This window comes from Thamnophis sirtalis, unplaced genomic scaffold (assembly GCF_051295495.1).
Source record: "Thamnophis sirtalis isolate CommonGarterSnake01/CBP01778 unplaced genomic scaffold, rThaSir2_p1.2 scaffold_2, whole genome shotgun sequence".
NCBI classification, from domain to species: Eukaryota; Metazoa; Chordata; class Lepidosauria; order Squamata; family Natricidae; genus Thamnophis; species Thamnophis sirtalis.
In genome coordinates this window covers 171,052,860-171,079,190 of record NW_028261382.1, presented here as the reverse complement: position 1 = coordinate 171,079,190, position 26,331 = coordinate 171,052,860, and the positions used below count along the sequence as shown (strand labels likewise).

The 26,331-nt window shown below is 42.1% G+C and overlaps 1 protein-coding gene across 2 annotated transcripts; it reads left to right on the top strand.

Moving 5' to 3' along the window:
- The first annotated feature begins 114 nt into the window (after window positions 1-114).
- GCNT2 (glucosaminyl (N-acetyl) transferase 2 (I blood group)) lies at window positions 115-24,564 on the top strand. 2 transcript variants are annotated; one of them, XM_087707482.1, is made up of 4 exons: window positions 115-1,323; window positions 11,939-11,962; window positions 15,519-15,611; window positions 23,048-24,564. In XM_087707482.1, the coding sequence occupies exons 1-4, from the start codon at window positions 372-374 to the stop codon at window positions 23,236-23,238; spliced, it is 1,260 nt and encodes a 419-aa protein (XP_087563608.1). In that variant the 5' UTR covers window positions 115-371; the 3' UTR covers window positions 23,239-24,564. The 2 variants fall into 2 exon arrangements, with proteins under 2 accessions (XP_087563608.1, XP_087563609.1); XM_087707483.1 differs by lacking the exon at window positions 11,939-11,962 and having other exon boundaries at window positions 117-1,323.
- The last annotated feature ends 1,767 nt before the right edge of the window (window positions 24,565-26,331 follow it).

Sequence of the window (26,331 nt, the reverse complement as noted above, 5' to 3'; positions counted from 1 at the left end):
GGCCCCAGCCAATCGGCGTCCCTTTGGATATGCAAATGAGCTCCGTTTTTTTCCCAGGGGCGTGGCTTTCCAGGGAAAACGGCCGAGGTCTGGAGAAGGGCAGCCTTGGAAGAGACGCAGATGCGGGTCGCTGTTAGGTAGCCGTAGATCCCCGGCGCCGCGCGCTCTGAGCCCGGCCGGAGCGCTTTGCTGAGCAACCGGCCGAGCAAATCACCATCACCGTAAAAGAAGGCGAGCTTTGGAAAACCGAGTCGCGAGCACCTGGTGGGCTGAATGCATCGCTTGGGCGTCCGCGGAAGGACCCTCGGCCGCACCGGGCTTTAGGGTCCGTCTCTTCCACCGGGGCTCGTCGCCCGTCCCCGGGAGAGACTATGCGGTCTGGGAAGCCTCCTTACGTCTTCGCGGTCTTCGGGCTGAGCGGTCTTTCGGCGCTCCTGCTCCTGTTCCTCGGGCAACCTCCGCCGGTTTCCAAACACACGCCGCCGCCGCCTCGGTTTCCCCGGCTGCCTCGTCTCCAGGAGAGCAATTTCCTCCGGCGCGCCTGCGGGGCTCTGGCTCGGGGGCAGAAAACCTTGGTGTGGGGGAACTATCTCCGGACGTCCTTGGGCAGAGCCGCTTCCTGCCAAGACTACGTGACGGGGAGTCACTATGTGACCCGGGTCGTCTCTGCCGAAGCGGCGGCTTTCCCCTTGGCTTACGTCTTCACCCTCCACAAAGAGCTGGCCACCTTCGAGCGGCTCTTCAGGGCTGTTTACGCCCCCCACAATATCTACTGCATCCACGTGGATGAGAAAGTGCCCGCTAGGTACAAGCAAGAAGTGGAGAAAATCCTGGAGTGCTTCCCCAATGCCTTCCTGGTTTCCAAAGCGGAGCCTGTGGTTTACGCTGGCATCTCCAGGCTTCAGGCTGATTTGAACTGCATGCAGGACCTGCTGAGATACCCCGGCTGGAAATACGTCCTCAACATGTGTGGCCAAGATTTCCCACTCAAAACCAACAAGGAGATTGTCCAGCACCTGAAAAAGTTCAAAGGGAAGAATATCACCCCTGGCGTCCTCCCTCCACCCCCCATAACTTCAAGGACCAGATTTGTATACAAGGAGCACATAGGCAAGCAAGCTTCCTACATGCAAAGGACTGGGACCCCCAAACCGCCACCTCCCCACAACCTCACTATCTACTTCGGGTCTGCCTATATTGCTCTCACGAGGCCCTTTGTGGAGTTCCTTTTCAATGACTCCAGGGCCATTGATTTGCTCCAATGGTCCAAAGACACTTACAGTCCCGATGAACACTTTTGGGTAACTCTCAATCGGATACCAGGTAGATACGAATCTCCGGCTCTTTCGTTTCTATGTAGTAATTTTTATTAAACATGGCAATTGAAGAGATAAAAACTAGTGCAAATTGGGTGGGGGGGATAGAAAGTGCAGAGAAAAGAGGAAAAAGATTACGGTAAAGGGGGAGAAAGTGACTTTCTCTTTCTTCACAAATAGTATCAAATTCAAATTTAATGAATTTATATGCCGCCCAATCTCGGAGGTCTCCGGGCGGCTTACAGCAATACATCTCTAAAAGAATAAAAACGTTAAAAATAAAGAAGAAAAGCAGGTTAAAAGAAACACATCATACACTCAATCTAGGTGCGGCTGGACCTCATTCATGAGGTCAACAGCCCCAGGCCTGCCGGAATAGCCAGGTTTTAGTAGCCTTTCGGAAGGCCGCGAGAATGGGGAGGGTCCGGATCTCTGGGGGAGTATAAATACTTTTAGTAGGGACAGTCATAATCAGCAAAGGTTCATTAACGGTTACCAGAGATAACGCTATGCCTGTTTTGACCTTGATCGAATCAACCAATTTGATATGCTTTTTAACAATCTTGAACTTTCATCCCTTCAAATAGCAGTAGCAATAGCAGTAGACTTATATACCGCTTCATAGGCCTTTCAGGCCTCTCTAAGCGGTTTACAGAGAGTCAGCATATTGCCCCCAACAATCTGGGTCCTCATTTTACCCACCTCGGAAGGATGGAAGGCTGAGTCAACCCTGAGCCGGTGAGATTTGAACCGCTGACCTGCTGATCTAGCAGTAGCCTGCAGTGCTGCTTTTAACCACTGTGCCACCTTGGCTCTAATGCCCTAGAACTTGATTTCTTTTCATTTCTTTTTTGCTCCTTAGCAAAGTAGCCATGCTTGTAAATCCAATTTAGCTAAATTATCTAGCTCGCTGTATAATTTGTTTTGTTATGTGTACATAGCAATAGACATATACCACTTCACAGTGCTTTTACATCCCTCTCTAACCGGTTTACAGAGTCAGCATATTGGTCCCCCAACAATCTGGGTCCTCATTTTACCCACCTCAGAAGGATGGAAGGCTGAGTCAACCTTACGTCCCTTTTAATTATGAAGACATCAACCAGTTTCATCTATATATTTAGCATAAATATATTTTTGTCATATCATTCTTGTAGCCTAAGATTTTAAAATCCACTTTTAGGTCAGCTTCCGTCTTGTCTGGTAAAACTTGTTCCTTTCCATGACATCTTTTAAACACAGTCTCCCTAAAAAGGCAGACACTCCTTTGAGGGTCCATTGTTCAAAAATATCTGGCTCTTTCATTTTTCAACAGCAAGGGCCAAACCTTAATTAGTTAGCAAATGATAAGGCATGAAATATTGAGAGATAGCTGGAACATATGTTTGACATTCTGAGAAGCAGTTATTGGTTGATGACAGCAATGCTCAACCAGCTGAGATTTGATTTCTAAACTGGCATTGATAAGTTTTCTAAAGTGGTAAGACTGGTTGACAGAGTTTTTTTTTTCTTTTTGAACCATAGTCCAAGTGAAAGTTGTTTGGGTTACTGCTTCCCCAAACCACAGATAACTATTCTGCAAAATCTTGCAATTGTATGACTGTATTCCCCCAACCCCCAGGGATGTTATTCCCCATTTATTCACAGCCATGAACCCAACAGAAAAAAAACAAGACATAATTATTTGGATACAGATCAAATGATTAGTTACTTCGTAACAAATTCTACCCTAATAAATAAATCGCAAGAAATATTTTGTTTCAAAACATGCATAGAGAAATGGAACGGAATTTGTTGGAAAGCTCTTTGTTAAAATGCCCTTAATCTTATGAATTATGGCCTTAATCCTGTGAATTGGTAAACCTATTTCAATTTTTAAAGTCCAGTGGAAAGTAAGTTTACCAATAGTTTCCAAAGCAACTGTCAAAGGACTAGGCAGTTAGACATGCTTTAAGGTTACCAAAGTGGTTGCCAGCGTGAAAAGAATTCTTCAGGGGGTTGAAGACTCTCAAAATCATAGAATTGGAGGAGGTCAAAAAGACGGGTGATTTTCCAGATATTTTTAAACCATTGCAATATCTATGCGAGTAAATTATTTCACAGTTGGGCAGATTTCACAATCAGGAAGTTTTTTGCTTATGTTGAAACAAAATCTAGCTACAATAGTTGCATACATACCCATCCTTTCTGATCCTGGTTTCTGTGGCAACAGAAAATACTTCCTGATCACCTTTGTACCCTTTCCCCTCATTCTTCTTTTGTCCATAGTCAACATTTCCAGTTCCTATAGTTTATCTTGGTAGGGCACATTCTCAAATCCATTTTTCATCCTTGCCACCCTCTCCTGAACCTGTTTTTATGCAGTCAGTGGCCATTTAGAAATCTGATGCCCAGAATCATCCACAGTAATGATGCTCTGAATCAAGCGAGCAGAGAGCGTGATAGCAAAAGAGGAAGCTCATAAAAATCTACGCGCGAGATTATAATAAAAAAGAGTGAACTAGATAATGTTAGTATACTTGGAATGAGTATCATTGGTTTCGGACATAAGCGCGGAAGAAGCGACATGATTAAGCATGTGCGCCTCTTCAATTTGGAAAAGCATTAAGAACAAACCATTTAGAGGGCTGAAAGCCTTATGGAGCGGGTTTGATAAAACTTGATGTGCTAAGAAGGAAGCAACTTCCTCAGATGCCTCGTCACCTGAAACTTGAGGTTACTCAATAACTTTGATTATGAAAAGGAGGAGGAACCAAGATAATTTTTCCCACCGTCAAATACTTATTTAGCTTGTTGATTTCTGATAAGATACAACCAATGCTAGTGGTTTAGGAAAGTTAGTTAAATAAATGGAGTTTGGTATCCCTCGGTGATCTTTAACATGAGAATTGAATTTTAAAACAAGAAAAATATCTCATGTAAACTCAGGGTTCTACCACAAAACCGTGGACGACAAAATCGCGGTCGACAAAAGCGCGTCTGTGACGTCATCACAGCGCGACGAAAAAGATCGAAAAATGTAAAAATAAAGCGAAAACCTTACCCTAACCCCCCCAAACCTAACCCTAAACCTAACCCTAAACCTAACCCTTAACCTAACCCTAAACCTAACCCGTAACGTAACGAAAAACCTAACGCTAACCCTTAACCTAACGCTAAACGTAACGCTAATGCTCTAACCCTAACCCTTAACCTAACCCTAACCCTTAACCTAACCCTTACCTTTATGTGAATCGGCTTGCTGTAATTTAATTTTTATTGCAATTTTTCGATATTTTTCGTCGCGTTGTGATGACGTCACATATGCGATTTCGTCGACCGCGCTTTTGTGGAACGCGGTTTTGACGGGTCACGAAACTCAGTGGATTCTGGAATGGAGCCAATATGTATTAGAACAAGGCACAAGAGTTTTATTTTCAAGTGGAGGGGGGAAATTCTATCCCCAGTTTAGAATAGAATAGAATTCTTTATTGGCCAAAGGGGATTGCACACACAAGGAATTTGTCTTTGGTGCAGATGCCCTCAGTGTACAAAAAAGAAAAGATACATTCGTCACGAATCATAGGGTACAACACTTAATGATCGTCATAGGGTACAAGTAAGCAATCAAATCATACCAGGAAACAATCAATATAAATCATAAGGACACAAGCAACAGTTACAGTCATACAGTCATAAGTGGGAGGAGATGGGTGGTAGGAATGTTGAGAAGACTGATAGTAATAGTAATGCAGCCTTAGTGAATAGTTTGACATTGCTGAGGGAATTATTTGTTTAGCAAATAATACAAATTAAAAATAGTGTTCCTCCCACATCACAGGTCTCTAGACATTTGGACTAATGGGCAAACTAGAATTTCAAGGAAATGATATCTTATAAAAGAAGTGTTGTGATTGTCAAAGAGCAAATCAGTAACTTTAAGAGTGTCACAAATTGTTCTGTGACCCTTTTAATGACATAAGTTTGCCTTATTTGTCCATAGAAAATGTATTGCTCTAGGCCAGTGTTTCTCAACCTTGGCAACTTGAAGATGTCCGGACTTCAACTCCCAGAATTCCCCAGCCAGCATTCGCTGGCTGGGGAATTCTGGGAGTTGAAGTCCGGACATCTTCAAGTTGCCAAGGTTGAGAAACACTGGCCTAGAGCAATTGAAAAGTTTAACATGAAGCCAGGTTTGAAATGAATGTTTTGGCCACGATGCACCTCCCAGATCAAAAGCTTTTAAAAAAAATGAGACTAAGAGATAATACGTAATGAAATGTAAAGAAATACAATATTGGAACAGGTAGTCCTCGTCTTACAACAGTTTATTTAGTGACCGTTTGAAGTTACAGCGGCACTGAAAGAAGTGCCTTATGACCGTTTTTCACACCCAAACTGTTGCAGCATCTGAGGGAGGGGTGGGTTTCAAACATTGTTGGAACCTACTCTGTGGGTGTGGCCTCCTTTGTGGGAGTGGCTTGCCACCCATGTGACCGGATGGGAGTGGCTTGCCGCCCATGTGACCGGATATGAAATGATGAATTAGTACTCAGGTTGGTCCAAGTAGCTATTCAGAAACTCTGGCATTGAAGCACGGAAGTCTTAAAGCTGTCAAGTTACAAGATCCTTGCACCCCTAACCCTTTAGAAAAAAAAACTAGGGGTCTTCAAACCTGACAGCTTTAAGACTTGTGGACTCCAACTCCCAGAATTCCTCCTCCAGTCATGTTGGCTCAGGAACTCTGGCATTGAAGCATGCAAGTCTTAAAGCTGTCAAGTTACAAGATCATTGCACCCCTAAACCCTTTAGCAGTGGTGGGTTTCAAAAATTTTTGGAACCTCTTCTGTAGGTGTGGCCTGCTTTCCGGGTCCACTGGTGGAACTTCTTCTAACCGGTTCGGTAGATTTGACGAACCGGTTCTACCGAATAGGTGCGAACTGGTAGGAACCCACCTCTGATCTGAGGGTCACGTGATAAAAATTCAGGTGTGTGACAACTGGTTCATATTTATGCCAGTTGCAGTATCCTGGGGTCATGTGATCACCTTTGCAACTTCTGACAAGCGAAGTCAATGGAAAAGGCAGATTCGCTTAAGAACTTAGTAACTGCAGTGATTAACTTAATAACTGAAGCAAAAATGATCGTAAAATGGGGCAACTTTTACTTAACAAATGTCTCACTTAGCAACAGAAATTTTGGGCTCCGTAGTGCTCATAATCTGAGGATTACCTGTATTTGCTTTCGCCAGAATCCAGAAGTTACAGCTAGTACGCAGTAGAACTTGATGAAATAGATTCTGTCTAGTACTAATGAGAGAAAGCAATCTCCCGTTTCAGTATACCAGAGAAATACGTAGCAAAGTTATATGTTTAATTAAATACAGAAATATAGGATGGCAGCATGCAACAATCCTTTTTCCTCCTCTGGTCCTTTTTAGATGTGCTTGACTAATATTCTCTTCCTGAAAGACATTCCAGCAAGTAAATTCAGTTTTTGCCTAAGGATATACCATTCTTGGTATGTGCCACCATCACTTGCTGTGTTATATCCAAGCTATGCAAGAGCTAACCTTATAAAATTGGAGCCTGCCTAGAGGCTACCTCAAGAACAGAAATTTGCAAAGCATAGATACTTTTTATTAAGTTAAAAAGGGTGTGCCCTGCCTGTCTTTTTACATAAACTTTTGGTTTAAAAAAACAACAACACCAACCAACTTCCTTTCTTCTTGAGATCTGGGCTGGCTGGACAGACAGGTTGGGCTTCTTCAGAGCTTCTATTTTATTCTTTTTCACTGCTCCGGGCAATTTCACAGATTGCAAAAGTAAAATTAGCGCCCAAAGGGAAAAAGTGACTCCTATCATCACTCAGAGATATTTCCATGCAACTGAACAGTCATCATAGCATTTCAACAGGTGAAACTCTTGACGTAAGGCCAACTCTCCAGCAAGAGAAAAGGTAAAAGAATCTTAATGATAAGCTTTTGCTTGCTTGTTGATTGTTTCAGTAAAACTCCTGAGGCTGAGGCATGGAGAAGTTAGCTACCAGTACTTGAAAATTGGGTTTTATGGGGAAGAGTTTTAAAGGAAGTGGCTTGAGGGGATGTTGTTTTCTGGAAATCCTGTAATTTGCCGAGGGTCAAAAACTTCCAGTCTCCCATGCTTATATTACTCAATTTTAACCATTTGGATGAGGGAGAGTTCCAGGAGGACTATATAAAATTCATGAATTGATTTTCAGGAAGCTTGGCAGGTTACTTGAGAAAATAGATATATGCTTTTGCTTGCTTCTCTACCTCATTTTTAACTAGCATTAAGTCTGATTTTCTTTTTCATTTGTTTTGAAGAATTGTTGCATTACTTAACTCTACCTAACTTGGTCAAATGAAAAAAAAAGGCAGAAAAAGGGAAACAGATTTTCCCCCTGAAAGATTTTTCATACATCTTCCACTGCTATTCTGATATATTCTGCAATGATTTAGGAAGCCACTTCCGCTTAACATTCAGCTGCAATTGAGGAAGCTCATTTTTCTTTTACTATAAACATTCAAAAGTATTATAGTGTCTCGTGGCAACAGAAAAGTGGAATAAAAATAGTATGACTTTGTGTTTAGTTTCAAACTGATTTTCAGAGTTGATACTGTGAAACTAACAGAGGAGTCCCCATTCATGTGATCCTGAGTTCTGAGGAAAAAAAGCAGAATAGACACAGACAGTGGTAAAATACATAAAAGGAAATACGTTTAATAGCAATGTCTGAAGCAATGTTTAATAGCAATGTCTCAGTCATCCAGATCATGATTGTCCCAAAAGTGCTTTTTTTCAAAAGGCAACTGGACTTTCTTGATTTTTTGTCCCCTTTGAAAACATTTTACTTCTCATCTAAGAAGCTTTTTCAATTCTGAACTAAGAAGCTTTTTGGATGAGAAATAAAACATTTCCAAAGAGAAAAAAAAATAAAGTCCGGTTTACTTTTGGAAAAGTGCTTCTGTATTAAGTTTGCATTCATTGTATGATATCAATATGTCACAGAATACCAAAGAGGGCACACAGGTTCTCAGAAACCAGTAAAAACAATCTCTATGTAGAAAAAAAATACATAGTGAAGAATTTTCAGACGCACATAATACTATTATGACTTCTGCTATTAATAACTTCTTCAGAGTTTTGCTAAGAAATTTACTGGCGTTTTGGCCAGCATTTTTTTTTTAATTACAAATATTTAACTACCATTCATCAATTTTTTTTTCTCATGGACAAATGCTATATTATTTTTAGAATGATCCCTGATCGATGTTTTTTTGTTTATGTTGTATCATAGAAAGGGATGAATTATATAAGTTTTTAAGAGCTGAGGTGGCGCAGTGGTTAGAGTGCAGTACTGCAGGCCCTTCAGCTGACTGTTATCTGCAGTTCAAGGGTTTTCTAATCTCACCAGCTCAAGGTTGACTCAGCCTTCCATCCTTCCGAGGTGGGTGAAATGAGGACCCAGACTGTGGGGGCAATATGCTGACTCTGTAAACCGCTTAGAGAGGGCTGAAAGCCCTATGAAGCGGTATATAAGTCTAACTGCTATTGCAGTTCTACCTCTATCAAAACAATTTTTACAAATAAGAAATGAGAGCACACAGTAGCCATTGTTAGCGGACTCTTCTCCCCTTTGCAAATTGCAATTGTAAATTGTAGATTGATGTACATAATTGTCCTAGGATACTTCTGGGCATTCTTAGACAAGGACCTGATCTTGTTCTAGACGTGAGAGTTTTCCTGACAATTAGATTGTCAGAGTGTCTGCTGTGACATCTATAGCAATAGCACTTAGACTTATATACTGCTTCACAGTGCTTTACAGCACTCTCTAAGTGGTTTACAGAGTCAGTATATTCCCCTTCTTCAACAATCTGGGTCCTCATTTTACCTACCTCAGAAGGATGGAAGGCTGAATCAACCTTGAGCCTGGTGAGATTCAAACTGCCAAATTGCAGGCAGCCAGCAGAAGTAGCCTGCAATACTGTACTCTAACTACTGCGCCTCTGTGGCACATTATAATCATAACCCTTGGATCAAGTGATGCAATACAATACAATACAATACAATACAATACAATACAATACAATACAATACAATACAATAGCAGAGTTGAAAGGGACCTTGGAGGTCTTCTAGTCCAACCCTCTACCTAGGCAGGAAACCCTATACCGTTCCAGACAAATGGCCATCCAAAATCTTCTTAAAGACTTCCAGTGTTGGGACATTCACAACTTCTGGAGGCAACTTCTGTTCCACTGATTAATTGTTCTAACAATGATCCACATTGCTTCCTAGTTATCCACAATAAGGGGATTCTTTTGGAAAGTATCAGGATCTTCTCAATCTTACCATTTCTGCCGATAATTAGGCAGCAATATTTAGCAAATAATTACTCAGTAAATGTTCTTTGATTTGTTTTTGCCCAGAAACCTGAAACGGATAGTCCTTGACTTATAACAGCTCTCTTAGTGGCCATTCAAAGTTACAACAGCACTGAAAAAGTGACTTGTGGCCATTTTCCACACTTATGACTGTTGCAGCATCCCCGTGGTCACGTGATCAAAATTTGGGCGCTTGGCAACTGACTCATGATGCATGATGTGTTTCTTTTAATCTGCTCTCTTCTGTTTGCCTTTTTAACCTTTTCCTTAAAATTTTATTCTATAAGCCGCCCGGAGTCCTTCGGGATTGGGCCGCCTATAAATTTAATAAATAGAAATAGAATAGACTCACATTTTTGATGCTTGCAGTCTCTCAGGATCATGTGATCCCCCCTTTGTAACCTTCTGACAAGCAAAGATTCACTTAACAATCATGTTACTAACCTTCACTTAACAACTGTGGCAAGAAAGGTCGTAAAACGGGGCAAAACTCACGTAATAAATGTCTCACTTAGCAACATAAATTTGGGGCTCAATTGTGGTTGTATACTGAGTGCTACCTGTATAGTATCCACCTGATCTTAAGCCAACCTTTTTGTTAAATGTTTGGTGATATCTCCATGACCGCCTCCTGCCACATACTACCCAGCGTCCGATAAGATCTCACAGGGTGGGCCTTCTCCGGGTGCCGTCGACTACACAATGTTGTCTGGCGGCTCCTCGGGGAAGAGCCTTCTCTGTAGCTGCCCCGGCCCTATGGAACGATCTACCCCCTGAGATCCGGACCCTCCCCACTCTCTCGGCCTTCCGGAAGTCTACTAAGACCTGGCTGTTCCGGCAGGCCTGGGGCTGCGGATCCTTGATTGTGCTCCAGCCCCACTAAAAATTGAGTGTATGTTGTGTTCTTTTTAACTGCTTTGTCTTTGTGTTTTAAATTCTTTTAATATTTTTAAATTGTTTTTATGTAAGCCGCCCGGAGTCCTTCGGGATTGGGCGGCATACAAATTCATTAAATCTTAAAATCTTAAGAATAATATGGCAACTCCTAAAATTTCCCAAGTAAGATGTACCTTGAATTGTTCTGCTAACAAATAACTTTCTCCAGTAACCTTGATATTGCTGAAAGTTTTACATCAAATGTGTGGTTTCACAGTGGAGAGAGCAAATCATTTAGCAATATTACCTAAGAGCTGTTTATTAATATACTGTAGTTCAAGGGATTCACAGCATTTGTTATTGTTCCATGTCACCGCAGTTTTCCGCAGAATTGGCAAGTCTAGCTGTTGTTAATCTTTTCTGGAAAATACAGGATATCTGCTCCTACTTCAGGAAGGAAGTAGAATTTTGGACGTAAAAGAAAGCTGCTTGTCTGATATTTTGCAGCATACAAGCCATATTTATATGAACTGCGTGTTGCAAATTATCTTCACATCTCTCCATGGAATTGCCTCTACTTTCTCCATATATGCTTTCAGTGGGACTTAATTCCTCATACACTTTTGTACAGTGCTTAATGTATGTGTGTTTGCGTGTCTGTGGGAATGTACAGCTTAGAGTCAGTTTTTGTTGTGGCCTGCCAGCACATCTGGCAGCAGATTCGGACAGTGAGGAGGCTGGGGGGGGGGAACACGGGCCAGTCTTGGAGTCTGGGCAAGTGTTCTGTGTCAGAGGCAGAGATGGGACCAGGGTCATATCAGCTGCCTTTGGAGTCAGACATTTAATGGAGCAGAAGAACAGCTGGAGCCTGTTCCCAGTGTGCGCATGAGCAGAGCTGCCAGGAGAAAGGAACAGCTAAGGAACTGTAGAGAGTAAAGGGAGAAAAGCCACAGGTGGACGGTGAATGGCCCCTCCCATAGGGAATAAAGAGGAGCGAAAGGGGAATGGAGTTTGCAGGAGACAATTAGTTCAATTCATTAGAGTGAAGATCTCTTCCTGACTTCTTGCCAAGTATTGTCTGCTGCAGAGTGGCGTTTGGAAGATATCGGCCTGGCAGCTCTCCAAGCCTGATAAAGGTCTGTAGTTGTGAAATCTCTTGAAAGACTGTTGGCTGGGACTTTGTTGGAATTCACTTTAAACTAAATAAAAGGGGTTTTAAGGGGACAAGGAGTCCGTTTCATGCTTTTGGGAAGCCTAGGTCAGAGCAGTTTTTGACTCTTGGTGACTGCCTGGTTTAATCCCCACAGTTTTCCTAACAAAGTTTTTTGAAGTAATTTGGAATCTCTTTTTTTCCTAGGTCTGGGAGTATATCTGGCCCAAGGTAAGCGGGCTTTGTCCCTAAGGCCAGATGTCTCAACCTCTATATCAAACTGGTTCTCTTAAACAAATGTAGCAAACATATTTGTTGAACTTCTGTTGTTGCAGCTCTTGGAGGTGGGGGAGCTAAGAGTTCTGGGGAGAATCTGAATGGTACTCAGACCATTTACTAAATTTCTTCCTCCATGCCTGCTAGCCAAATACTATTAGGAGATTAGAATCAGTAAATCAGTATCCCTTTGTGTCCAAAATTTCATAGAAGCTAAGGACTTTTTATAAGCCCCAGATACTTAAATGATATCAGTTTTAGGAAACGTTATAATAGGCTTGATATACCTATGGCAATTATTTCCATTGAGAGCAGCGAGGATGTTAATATTTTTCTCTTTTTCCGATTAACTTTAGAAAATGTATGCAGATATTTTTCTCCCTGATATTTTCCCTTTCTTCTTTCTTCTTTAAGATTGCCCCCTCATTACAGGCTCAGAATCCTATTATGACAACTTATTTGTATAATTTAGCCTAATATTTTCTCTGCTCATGGATAACTAATTATTTTTAAAATGGAGGCATATCCACTTAAACTAATACTATCTACACTTCTATTTTTAAAAGAATAGGGGTTCACCTTTCATTGACAAATAAGATGATGTTTATGATTGCATTTGCACCTGTATTCAATCCCCTTTCATTTTTAAAGGACTTTTAATCCAAGTTTTCTATTCAGAACAAGTATTTATTTACCACTGGAATTATATGATGTAGTAATAATCTTAGCACACTAACATGTCTCAGCATAAACTTGCTGGCCAAGAACCTTCTTGAGTAGAAATTATTAAATACTGAGGATTAAAACGACATTGATCTGCAACCCAGTGAAATCCCATTTTGAATTATTAGTTGATTCATTTCCCAATTGTACTTTTTCTTTTTCAATTGGTGGTATGAGAACCCACTTCCTTAGCGTAGCAACTGTGGAGTTACTGCATTTAACACCTATTCACAAATGCAGTTTTCTGAATATTGGTACTTGTGTTCCCATGCCATACCTTATGCCTTTTATTGATTGGCTTTTAGCCCTTGATCAATTCTTACGAACCAGATAACCATTGGTGCATGTAGGGAGACAGGAACTGAGCTGGGAAGCAGAGTGTCACCAGCTTCTTGTGGAAGTGGGTTTAAGGCACAAAGCAAAGTCTTGCCAGCTGGCTGCCAACCCTGGCAGGGAAGGGGTGCTGAAATGGAAAGTGGGCATTAGTCTGTGGACATTCATGGAGTAGGGCAGATGTCCTGATGGACCTCCACAGACTACAGACTACATTGGGAAATCAGTGGTGTCCCAATCCACAGGATCAACTGGGAGCTTTCCAAGGTCCTGATTTCTGATGAAAGCGATGTCTTTTAGAATCAATTATTTTATAAGCAAAAGGCAAAAGAAAATAGCAATAGCAATAGCAGACTTATATACCGCTTCATAGGGCTTTCAGCCCTCTCTAAGCGGTTTACAGAGTCAGCATATCGCCCCCACAGTCTGGGTCCTCATTTCACCCACCTCGGAAGGATGGAAGGCTGAGTCAACCTTGAGCCGGTGAGATTTGAACAGCCAAACTGCAGATAACAGTCAGCGGAAGTGGCCTGCAGTACTGCACCCTAACCACTGCGCCAACTCGGCTCCTTCACCAAAGTTCTCCTTTTTAAAACTATACTTAGAAGAACATATTTATTACATTGATACTATTAAACATAGTAACATTTAAGTCAGTTTATTAATAAGTTAGAGCAGTGTTTCTCAACCTTGGTGACTTTAAGTCCTGTGGACTTCAACTATCAGAATCCCCAGCCAGCTGGCTAGGGAATTCTGGGAGTTGAAGTCCACAGGACTTAAAGTCACCAAGGTTGAGAAACACTGAGTTAGAGAGACTGGGGAATTAAATGTATACACTGGATATCTGTTGTGGCCCAGAAGGAGCCGTTGGAGCTGCCACCAGACTCCGACAGCGAGGGGCTCTATGAGTCGGCCCTGGAGGATGTGGAGGACCCTGGACAGGGTTCTGACTCCGAGCAAGGCGCAGAGAGGCTGGTTGGCCACCAGGTGGCACCTGAGCCTTGGACCAGTGGGGAGGAGACAAGGGAGAGTGATCTAGAAGCCAGCAGTGAGTTGTTCCTGGATGCACGCCATAGAAGAGGAACAGGAACAATTATGCAATTACAGGAGGTAATTACGCTCAGCTGATGGTCATTAGGCTCCTCTCCAGACTATAAAAAAGACTGCTTGTGCCACAGCCTTCTTACAGAAGTCAACGCTTTGACTAAAGAGAAACTAACTTGGCAGGCTGGATTGCTTCCAAGGTTTGTCGGACTTGCTGCCAAGGTCCTTATCTGTTTGTTTACTTGGCTTTCAGCCACCGAGATTCTGGTCTTGTTATTACAGGACATTCCATTTAAGCTTGTCTCGGCTTTCGTTACTGGACGGAGGAGGGGGTCAGAACAGATACCTATCAGATTATGAAAGAATCTTCAAATAGGACCCTCAGTTATAAAATATGTATACATAGAAAAAGGAGGTAACCGCTTTTAAACCCTGCACACCTGACAGAGGGTTACTGCTTCTCTAGGTTTGCCTTCCAGATTATTACAATAAGATTTAAAAAAAACCAGATAGCTCTTGTTGAATTGTGCTGTTGGGACCAGAAAACTCATCATTAAGCGATGCAGTCATAAGTAAAGCAAAACAGATGACCACCCTGTGTAGTGATGGCAGTTCCAGCAGTCCCAATGGCCCTTGTTAAGCAAGGACTGCACAGGTCATTAAATGTGGACTTCAAATGACTGCGATGTGTGACTTCCTGCCAGCTTCCCCACTGACTTGCTTGTTAGAAGCCAGCAGTGAAGGTTGCAAATCACAATAGCAATAGCAGTTAGACTTATATACCGCTTCATAGGACTTTCAGCCCTCTCTAAGCGGTTTACAGAGTCAGCATATTGCCCCCAACAACAATCTGGCTCCTCATTTCACCCACCTCGGAAGGATGGAAGGCTGAGTCAACCTTGAGCCGGTGAGATTTGAACCGCTGAACTGCAGATAACAGTCAGCTGTAGTGGCCTTCAGTACTGCACCCTAACCACTGCGCTACCTCGGCTCTCATGGGACGTTGCAAGAATCATTAAGTGCAAGGACTTGTCCTAAGAACCACTTGTTCAGCACTTGTCATTAGTTCTACTGATCACCTGGCCATTGAACAAAGAGCCAAGGTGGCGCAGTGGTTAGGGTGCAGTACTGCAGGCCACTTCAGCTGACTGTTATCTGCAGTTCAGCTGTTCAAATCTCACCGGCTGAAGGTTGACTCAGCCTTCCATCCTTCCGAGGTGGGTAAAATGAGGACCCAGACTGTGGGGGGATATGCTGACTCTGTAAACCGCTTAGAGAGGGCTGAAAGCCCTATGAAGAGGTATATAAGTCTAATTGCTATTGCTATTGCTAAGTACCTCCTGCAATTTACCTGGCATTTTAAGAATAAGAATTTGCAAGACCTTTCTCTTTTTTTCTCTTCGAATCACAGGTGTGCCCGGTGCCATGCCAAATGCGACATGGGAAGGCAACTTGAGAGCTGTGAAATGGAGCGACGCAGAAAGAACTCACGGAGGATGCCACGGTAAAATGAACATCATTTTAAAGTTTGCGGGGTTTTCTGTTTTAAAAAAATATTTGAAAGATTAATGCTGCCCGAACAATGTAATACCTCATGCACTGGTTCTGACACTGTTTGTTTTTTTGTTTACTATGGAGATTAAAGGGATTGTAGAAAAACATACCGTGCATTAATTGGAACATGCAGTGCACGAACCTAGAAATTCCCTGGGTTTGGGAGATGGAGAGGCAGCAGGTTTAGCAACCTCGACAAAGTGGGCTGTGAGGTTTTGGCTGCCCTGGCATCAGGGATCTGCCATTTTGAGTTCTGAATGGGGTGGTACTTCCCCAGACAAAACCAATACATAACATGCGGGGGGGATGTCTTCTTAGGTTATTAGCTTCTGCTTGAGGAGCAGAGAATAGTCCTGGTCAGGAGAGTTGGCCCAGATTCATCTGATATCTCAATTACAGCTTTTCTCATACCCGGACTCCCTTTTTACAACCGTTCATGCCTTAAACATCCCACATTTGGATTATTGAAAAGCAGGCTTTGTGGGGCTGCCCTTGAAGGCCAATTTGTGGGCAATTACGGGCATGCCGCAGTGTTCTCACCCCCTCCTCCGTCCAGTAATGAAAACCAAGAGAAGCTTAACTAGAATGTACTTTAATTAGCAAGACCAGAATCTTGGTGGCTGAAAGCCAAGCAAAACAAACAGATAAGGACCTTGGCAGCAAGTCCGACAAACCTTGGCAGCAATTCAGACAAACCTTGGCAGCAATCCAGCCTGCCAAGGTAGTTACAGTCTCTTTAGTCAAAGCGTTGACTTCTGCAAGAAGGGCATGTCACAAGCAGTCTTTTTTATAGTCTGGAGAGGAGCCTAATGACCATCAGCTGAGCACAATTACCCTCCTGTAATTGCGTAATTGCTCCTGACACCGAGTAGCTCTTTGATGGCATGCATCCAGGAACAACTCACTGCTGGCTTCTGGATCACTCTCCCTTGTCTCCTCCCCACTGATCCAAGGCTCAGGCACCACCTGGTGGCCAACCAGTCTCTCTGCACCCTGCTCGGAGTCAGAACCCTATTGAGGGTCCTCCACATCCTCCAGAGCCGAGTCATAGGGCCCCTCGCTGTCGGAGTCTGGTGGCAGCTCCAACAGCACCTGCTGGGCCACAACACCTCAGTATACACATGTGATTGTTGTGCAAGGTGCATTTGGTACCTGTGAACTTCTGGGTACAATTTAAGATACTGATAGTGCATCATCATCATCATCATCATCATCATCATCATCATTTTCATGGCATAGGGCCTGGTTACTTGGGGAACACCTTTCTCCCATTAACTCATTTTGCCCTATAATCTCTGAGAGAATAGGCATTCTCTGACTCCCATCTCTGATACAACATCATCTTGACAACTTTAAGACTTGTGGACTTCAACTCCCAGAATTCTGGGTGTTTTTCTGGCTGAGGAACTCTGGGAGTTGAAGTCCACAAGTCTTAAAGTTGCCAAGGTTGGAGACCCCCTCATCTAATAGGTCTCAAGAAGCATCTCTTTTCTGGCCTGGCACCTGCCTTCAGAAAGAATATTTCTCCAAAAGTTCAAATTGTCTCAACCCCATCTTCTTTAAAAGTCATTTATGAAGAACTGGCTCTTCTTCCACGCCCTGGGAATACGTTGCTTTTATTGAAAGTTTTTTCATGATCCCTTCTTGTTCTTTTTATTTTCCATTACTTTTTGTTTTGTTTTGACCATCTAAATGGGATTTAATTGTAAACTCTTGAGACTTCATCAACTTGGGTGGCTCTGTAAATTCAGCAAAATAAACAATAATTAGGTTAATTTATTAAAAACAGCCTCGCCCACCTGCATTCTCCTTGTATACATGTAATGTGCTTTAAGGTTTTTACAAACAATTCTGTGTTTAGCTGTCAGCACCCTGTTTTCCAAATATATCATGGACTTTTATAATTGCATAATTGCCAGATTTAAATTTGTGACCACAGCAATTTAGGACACACTCAAATGCACATCCAAAACAACAGAACATGGGGTGACTTGAATGACAGGGATTACAGCAGGGGTGAAATTCAGCAGGTTCTGACAGGTTCTGGAGAATCGGTAGCGGAAATTTTTAGTCGTTCGGAGAACCGGCAAATACCACCTCTGGCTGGCCCCAGAGTGGGATGGAAATGGAGATTTTGCAATATCCTTCCCCTGCCACACTCACCAAGCCATGCCCACAGAACCAAGAGTATTGAATTGAATTGAATTTATTAGGTTTCTATGCCGCCCAATCCCGAAGGACTCTGGGCGGCTTACAGAATAAAAGAAATTAAAAGAACTTAAAAACAATAGGACACACAAAGTTAAAAAAGAAAGACAACAAACACCCAATCAGAAGGCCCGCCGGAAAAGCCAGGTTTTAATGGCTTTGCGGAAGGCCATGAGAGTGGGCAGGGCCCGGATCTCTGGGGCAGTTCATTCCAGAGGGCTGGAGCGGCAACAGAGAAGGCCCTACTCCTAGGCGCCGCCAGCCGGCATTGTCCTGCTGAAGGCACCCGGAGAAGGCCCATCCTGTGTGATCTTATTGGTCTAAGGGAGGTATGTGGTAGGAGACGGTCTCGTAGGTACCCAGGTCCTAGGCCATGTAGGGCTTTAAAGGTAATAACCAGCACCTTGAATCGTGTTCGGAGACCAATGGGCAGCCAGTGCAGCTCGCGGAGGATAGGTGTGACGTGGGCGTACCTTGGCACACTCAGTATCGCTCGTGCGGCTGCATTCTGGACTAGTTGCAGTCTCCGGGGAAAAAAATGAATTTCACCACTGGATTATGGAGTATTATCTTATTTATTTAAGTTGCAGAAATGTTATGCAGTTAGGAAAGAAAAAAAAAGACAAGAAATGCAGGTGGGGGAGAGAAAAAATAAATAAAAAGGAGGCCACAAGGAAATTATTAAAGAGGAAGAGGAATAAGACAGAAACTAAAGAAGTAATAGGTGGGAAACAAAGGGGGAAAGTGAAGCATAATAATGTTTTGGCCTGTTCTCCACCTCCGGATAAGCTGATGTCTTGTTTTAATATGAGGGCATAGCCATTAGAATGGAAGCAGCCTTGGGGTATAAAAGTCGGGTGTATCTTTAATTAATTTTCCTTTGTATTTGATGTTTTTAGCCTGTGCTGTGCCTAATGACACAATGCTAAAACTGTAAAGCAAAACTAACTTTAATTTATTTAATTATTAAATACATTTTTTTAGGACTGCCCATCTTGCTAAGCGTGACTCTGGAAGGTGTACAATCAAAAGCTAAAACAATGGCACAGCTGTTAAAATGCTTAAAAACATATAAAGACAAGATTGTGGGAGAGCGTCCATCTACTCATAGCGCAGCCATTACGCAGGTTGCCCATCGGGTCCCCAAAGTCACTTGAAGAACAATGTTTTCAGGGACTTCTGAAAGGCTAACCTTATTTATTTATTTATTTGTTTATTTATTTATTTATTTATTAGACTTATATACCGCTTCATAGGGCTTTCAGCCCTCTCTAAGCGGTTTACAAATTTTTTAGCAAATTGAGTCAGCATTATCGCCCCCACAGTCCGGGTCCTCATTTCACTCACCTCGGAAGGATGGAAGGCTGAGTTGACCTTGAGCCGGTGAGATTTGAACCGCTGAACTGCAGATCACAGTCAGCTAAAGTGGCTTGCAGTATTGCACCCTAACCACTGCGCCACCTTGGCTCATCTCACGGGGTTGGGGGTGGGGGTTGGGTAATGCTCCAGATAGCAGAAGCCACAGCAGGAAAGGAACATTATCTGGCTTCCTGTTCTGACCTAGGTTTTCCCAGCCAAGTTCTTGTCCCGATAAACCCCTTTTATTTAATTTACAGTGAATTCCTCTCCAGCAAAGTCCTGGCCCCACAGTCTTTCAAGATAGTTCACAAGTACTGACTTTATCACATTTGGAGAGATATCTTTCAGATGCCGCAATACTTGGCAAGAATGCAGGAATGAATTAATGGTCTCCTGCAAACTCCACTCCCCTTTCGCTCCTCTTTTATTCCCTAGGGGAGGGGCAATTTACCGTCCACCTGTGGCTTTACTCCCAAGTTGACCCTTGTTCCTTAGCTGTTCCTTTAGTCTGGCAACTCTGCGCATGTGCACACTGGGAACAAGCTCCAGCTGTTCATCTGCCTCCCTGATGTCTGACTCCGAAGGCAGCTGATAACTGTCAGACAGCCCTGGACCCATCTCTGCCTCCAATGCAGAGCACTCCTCCGAGCCTTCCCCAGACTCTGGGACTGGCCCAACCTCCTCACTGTCCAAATCTCCGGCCAACTCCACTGGCCGTTGGTGGGCCACAACACTTCCCATCAGACGTAACTCTTCAGCAGATGGGATCCACAAACTACCCTTCTGGCTTGACCTAATAGGATGGGTAGTTAAGAGAGTCAAAATAATCTAGACCCATGTCATGTAGGGCTTTAAAGATCAAAGCTCTTTCTAGTATATAATCAGAATGATCTTTAAAATGTGGCTGTATTTGAATAAAGTTTAAAAGCCGTCCTTAGATGTGGCTTAAATAGCTCATTTAATCTTTCCGTTAGTGAGAAACAGGGAAACCACATTGTCTGTTGTAGCTAATATGTGCCTATTCAATCTAGATACACATCTACTTGGAGTGGAAACTTTTTCTTTTGTCTGTATTTTTTAATTGCTTGACTATAAATCACAAGTGTAATTTGAGCAGTGTTACTTGCTGGAACTCTCTCTCTCTGTCTCAAGGATAAGGAGCAACTCTTTAGTTTTGCTAAATTGTAAGTTAAATTACTAAGTTGCATTACCTCGGTAGGGACGTGGTGGCTCAGTGGCTAGGATCCTGAGCTTGTCAATCAGAAAGGTCGGCAGTTCAGCGGTTCGAATCCCTAGCGCTGCGTAACGGAGTGAACTCTCGTTACTGGTCCCAACTTCTGCCAACCTAGCAGTTCGAAAGCATGTAAAAATGCAAGTAGAAAAATAGGGACCATCTTTGGTGGGAAGGTAACAGCATTCCGTGCGCCTTCGACGTTTAGTCATGCCGGCCACATGACCATGGAGACATTGAGCTGAGGTGGCGCAGTGGTTAAATGCAGCACTGCAGGCTACTTCAGCTGACTGCTAGTTCGGCAGTTCGGCTGTTCAAATCTCACCGGCTCAAAGGTTGACTCAGCCTTCCATCCTTCTGAGGTGGGTAAAATGAGAACCCAGATTGTTGTTTGGGGCAATATGCTGACTCTGTAAACCGCTTAGAGAGGGCTGAAAGCCCTATGAAGCAGTATATAAGTCTAACTGCTATTGCTATTGCTATCTTTGGACAGTGCTGGCTCTTCGGCTTTGAAACAGAGATGAGCACCGTCCCCTAGAGTCGGGAATGACTAGCACATATGTGCGAGGGGAACCTTTATCTATTACCTCAGTGTTGAACTCTTCCTTCAATCTCTTGAGTCAGTTTTTGGTTTCAACAAAGCCTTGTTAGACACCCACAATCACTGGTAAAGTGCACAGCAATATAAATTGAACAAACGAACAATTAAAGCATGCAAACTAATAAAAATTGAATATTTAGGGCCCAAAGCTAATTTTTTTTAAAGAAAATTTTTTATTGTTTTAATTAAACAGAAAGAAAAATAAAAAAACCATCTTTCGTTACATCTTGTTGAAAGCGTATCGATTGGTTACAAATATATTCCGTGCGTTTCTTCCACAGTCCTTATGTATACTTCATTCAAATCATGTTGTACATTTTAAATCAAGAAAGAAAAGTTATGTATTTTACTATCCCTGTACCATAATTCTCATTTGGTTACCATTGTTTAAACATGTTTTTATCTAGAATCATTTCTATTTAAAGACACAACCACCTACTGGTGTTCATTTGCAATTTCAATAGATCTCCAATACCATTACACCTTTATGACATGTTCTAAGATTAATTCAGTTAAGTAGGGTATCTGAGCATTCCCCCCCCCCCCGGTAACACACCTGTATGTATCATTAAATATTGTCCATAAACATTTCATTGTTATTATTGTAGTTAACTAAAGGTTATTTACTAATTATCTCACCTCTCATTTCCAGGCCCACACAATATTATAACTTTATAACCGTCTTTAAACAATGGTTTATTAATAAGATTTATGGGACTTTTCCCTCAATCCCAAATTAGTTAATTACGGGCTAAGAAAATAAACATTAGACATCTAAGATAATCTAAGAAATATTAACATTTCTACTTGACAATCACCCAGAATGTAGGTTAGTGTTTCTATGGTCTGGTTATTTATCCTAACTAGGGTTATTATTTCTCTATTAGTATCATACTAATTTTTGATACTGATCCTGAATAAGGAGAAAAGGATATGATGTTCTACGGCTCTGTTTTCTTCAAATGTTATTAAAATTGCCAGGACTTCCTTATTTCAGTATGATTAGATTGCAAAGGCCTTCGTGTAAGTTAAGCATCTTAATTCTTCTGTCCACAAAATGTCAAGTTTCAAGTTTATTAGAATTTGTATGCTGCCCACTCCCAGGGGACTCTGGGGCAGCTCACAACAGACAAGAAACATTTGAATTTAAAAATAGAATAAGAAATAAAAAATACAGTATTAAAATTCACATCACCCATTCCATCTAAACGAGGCTGGATATCAATCAACAGCCCCAGGCCTGCCGTAACAGCCAGGTCTTAACGGCTTTACGGAAGGCCGAGAGAGTAGTAAGGGTCCGGATCTCTGCAGGTAGATCGTTCCACAGGGCCGGCGCAGCAACAGAGAAGGCCCTGCCCCGGGGAGCCGCCAGCCGGCATTGCCCGGTTGACAGCACCCGGAGGAGGCCCAACCTGTGTGATCTTATTGGTCATTGGGAGGTAAGTGGCAGGAGGCAGTCTCTCAGGTAGCCAGGTCCTAAACCATGAAGGGCTTTAAAATAGCAGTAGACTTATATACCGCTTCATAGGCCTTTCAGGCCTCTCTAAGCGGTTTACAGAGAGTCAGCATATTGCCCCCAACAATCTGGGTCCTCATTTTACCCACCTCGGAAGGATGGAAGGCTGAGTCAACCCTGAGCCGGTGAGATTTGAACCGCTGACCTGCTGATCTAGCAGTAGCCTGCAGTGCTGCATTTAACCACTGCGCCACCTTGGCTCATGACGACTAGCACCTTGAAGCGCGTCCGGAGACCAATAGGAAGCCAGTGAAGCTCGCGGAGGATAGGTGTAATATGGGTGTATCTAGATACACCCCATATTGCTCCCGCGGCTGCATTCTGGACCAGCTGTAGTCTTCGAACGCTCTTCAGGGGCAGCCCCATGTAGAGCGCGTTAACAGTAATTGTCATTATAATATTGATATTTTATTATAATATTGGTGTCATTGTAATATGTCATTATAATATTGATGTTTTATGCCTTGACAGGTCGTTACGTCAGAAGCATATGTGTCTATGGAACTGGCGACTTACCGTGGCTGCTGCAATCCAAAAATTTATTTGCTAACAAATTTGAACTCAAAACATACCCACCTACTGTAGAATGCCTGGAATTGAAACTTCGGGAAAGGGTATTGAATGAGAGCGAAATACCAGTTGAACCAAGTTGGTACTTTTAATTTTAAAAAGAAAAAAAACTTACTGGGGGAAGAAGGATAATAATAAAAACTGCTCCTTTTAGAGCAACTGTTTTTGCCTTGACATGAGGCATTATTTTTTGGATGTTCCAATATGGGTAATTTTTTTTTAATACAGGAAAAATCTTTGCATTTTACTGGACCTAAGGATTCTGCAAACATCTTTGTATTTCATTGTATTTTATTCAATTTTTTTAAAAAAAAATCGGTACAGGATTCTCCTCTTCTTCCAATTACGTATATTACTGCTTGCTAACACCCTCAGGGAATAAAAAAAATTCTGAATATTGAAGTTAAAGTGGGAATTCGGATGATCTTACTAACTGATGATGGTTTACATGGAAGGATTAAGACTTTCACCGTGGAAGATTCAGAGATGGGAGTTTATCTTCTAGCTCAGCTTGCTATCTGCACACCTAAGTTTTGCTTCTACCTGTACTCTACCTGTTAACTACTTGCGTCCAAATTCTTAGACTCTGCTTTTTCTATTACCTGGTAAGCTTGTGGAAATGGCCCTTTTGTACTACTGAAGACTTATCCTCTTTAAGGAGCCTGTGAAATCAGGGTAGGACAGAAGACCCGAAAGACAGAATAAGAATGTATAGAGAAAAATATGCACTGGAAAAATACATTAATATTATATCGATTGTATGTTTTCACTCTTATAAAGTTTTGCTTGGCTACTTAATGATCCCAGAAATTATGTAAAGAAGAGCTTCTAGGTGTACAGAAATAATTTAAGATGGACCATTTTTTTATTTTATTTAGAAAGCTATCACTGTATTCAAAGCAAAAGTGCTAACATTGTCTTTTATACCATCTGCTAATCTGAAAGTCATTTTCCTTGTTCTTTAGGCAACCTTTCTGCATACAATTTAAATTTCCATCCCAATATATGCTATATACTGTTTACTAAAAGTTTTAGGGTGAAAAAGAAAAAAATATATGAACACTCGAATGTCAACCTTTTCTGGAGCAACACAGAAAAAAAAACTTTATATCTTAGGTTGAATATTAAAATCCTACCGCGAAATACCAGGAAAGATATTTATGGCAATCATTATACTAATAAAATCCCTATCTTTGCACAGGTCCTTTAAGCATTATATAATTTCAGTGTCATATTTCTGTTAAAAATATTGTCTCTGTCCCCATTATTCTTTGTTTTACTTTTAAGTGAAATGGAATTATTCCCCCCCATAAAGACATGGGTTTGCCAAGATTCACTGATTGAAGATTATTGACTGTGATTCTTTTTTTTAAAAAATCATTTGGTTAATTTAATAAAATACTATTTATCAAACACTATACAGACATTGCCTTTGTGACAGATTGCTTACCACAGATCCTTATCATACAGAGCAATGAGGTTACAGATAATCATAATGTTTATGGCTGTGCATCAGGGGTGAAATGCTATCGGTTCGGGCCAGTTTACCCAAGACGGCAGCAAAAAAATGCTTTTAAAAATTAAACAAAAAGGTTCCAACAATCAGCTCTGACAATCAGCTGTGCCGTGCGATCATCGGATCCAGTGGTGGGTTTCAAAAATTGTTCGAACCTACTCTGTGGGTGTGGCCTCCTTTGTGGGAGTGGCTTGCCGCCCATGTGACCGGATGGGAGTGGCTTGCCACCCATGTGACCGGATATAAAGATGCCGACGACACTTGTCAGAACCACCTTAAATTACCTCACACACAGCACTGGCATGCATAAGAATAGGATGTAAACTTGTTTTTTAAAAGGCATCTTTGGTTTGCGTTAAAACAACTCCAACACACGCAATGTTCTGATTGCACCACAAACGCAGTAGTCATCCTTACCTTTCACAGAGGCACTGAGTTTTATGAATATGAGCATGATAGTGTAGAATAATCATATCCAAGGACCAGTGGTGGGTTTCCAAAAATTTTGGAAGCTCTTCTGTAGGTGTGGCCTGCTTTCCGGGTCCATTGGTGGAAGCTCTTCCAACCGGTTCAGTAGATTTGACGAACCGGTTCTACCGAATAGGTGCGAACTGGTAGGAACCCACCTCTGATCCACTTACACAACCACCTACTCCACACATTTACCAGCAAGCCTCCTCCATGTCTCTCACCAGTGAGAGGGAGATCCACCTCTACCATACAGAGCACATCCTCCCCCCAGCTCTTTTCTGCATGGGGCACACATCCACAGTCCAGGTTGAAGTAGGTCTATCTACCAACCCCTTTCTTATTCCTTGGGCCAGTCACTCAGTGGTCTTTCGGACTGGCCATTCTCCCAGTTGCTTCACTGATGAGCTCAGCTAGTTCACAGACTAATTGCAGCACCATTAAATCAACTAGGGTTAATATATTGCAGACATTCTCAGTATTCAAACATTTTAAAGACAGGTTAAAGGGACTTCCTGCCACACTGTGGCTCTGGGATTGCAGTGCAAAGCCCTTTACATCATAAAGCCCAGCGCCATCCTGGCCCAGCAGTACTACACGAAAGGATTTCTTGGTGCACCACAACTCTGGAGCTACAAGAAGCCTCTGAGCCGCAGTGCAGTATGAAGCCCTTTACGATGTGATCCAAGTTGCCTATATTTATTCAGGACAAATTAATTAAATCTGGCTAATTCACTGGACTCAAGTTAGCTCGGAAGCGACATATTATATTCCAAAAGAACAAATGACAAAAGGCACGTTATAAACATTAAGAATGAAGGCGTGTGGGATTATAACTGAAGGATAAATACAGCTGAGTTTTGATAAAATAAAACCTTTTCCCACCCACATTTCACAAATGCAGAACACGTAGTTCTATATACTGCAATTGGTATCATCTGACCAGGTTTTTCCTGCTTTGCAAAAGTACATTTACAATACGAGTCAAAATGTCATCCTGTGTATCAGGTTGAAAAAATGTCATGTCTTTCAATTGTTCTATTCAATTTAAATGTATATTGACTTCCCCTGAGTCATCCCCCCCTCCCCTTAGGAAAGTAAAATTTCCTTCTGACTAATCATGCCTCTATTCACATTAAGTTTTCCAAAATGATAATGCCTATATGAGCTCCCTTGGAATTGTGAGTTTATTATTTATTTA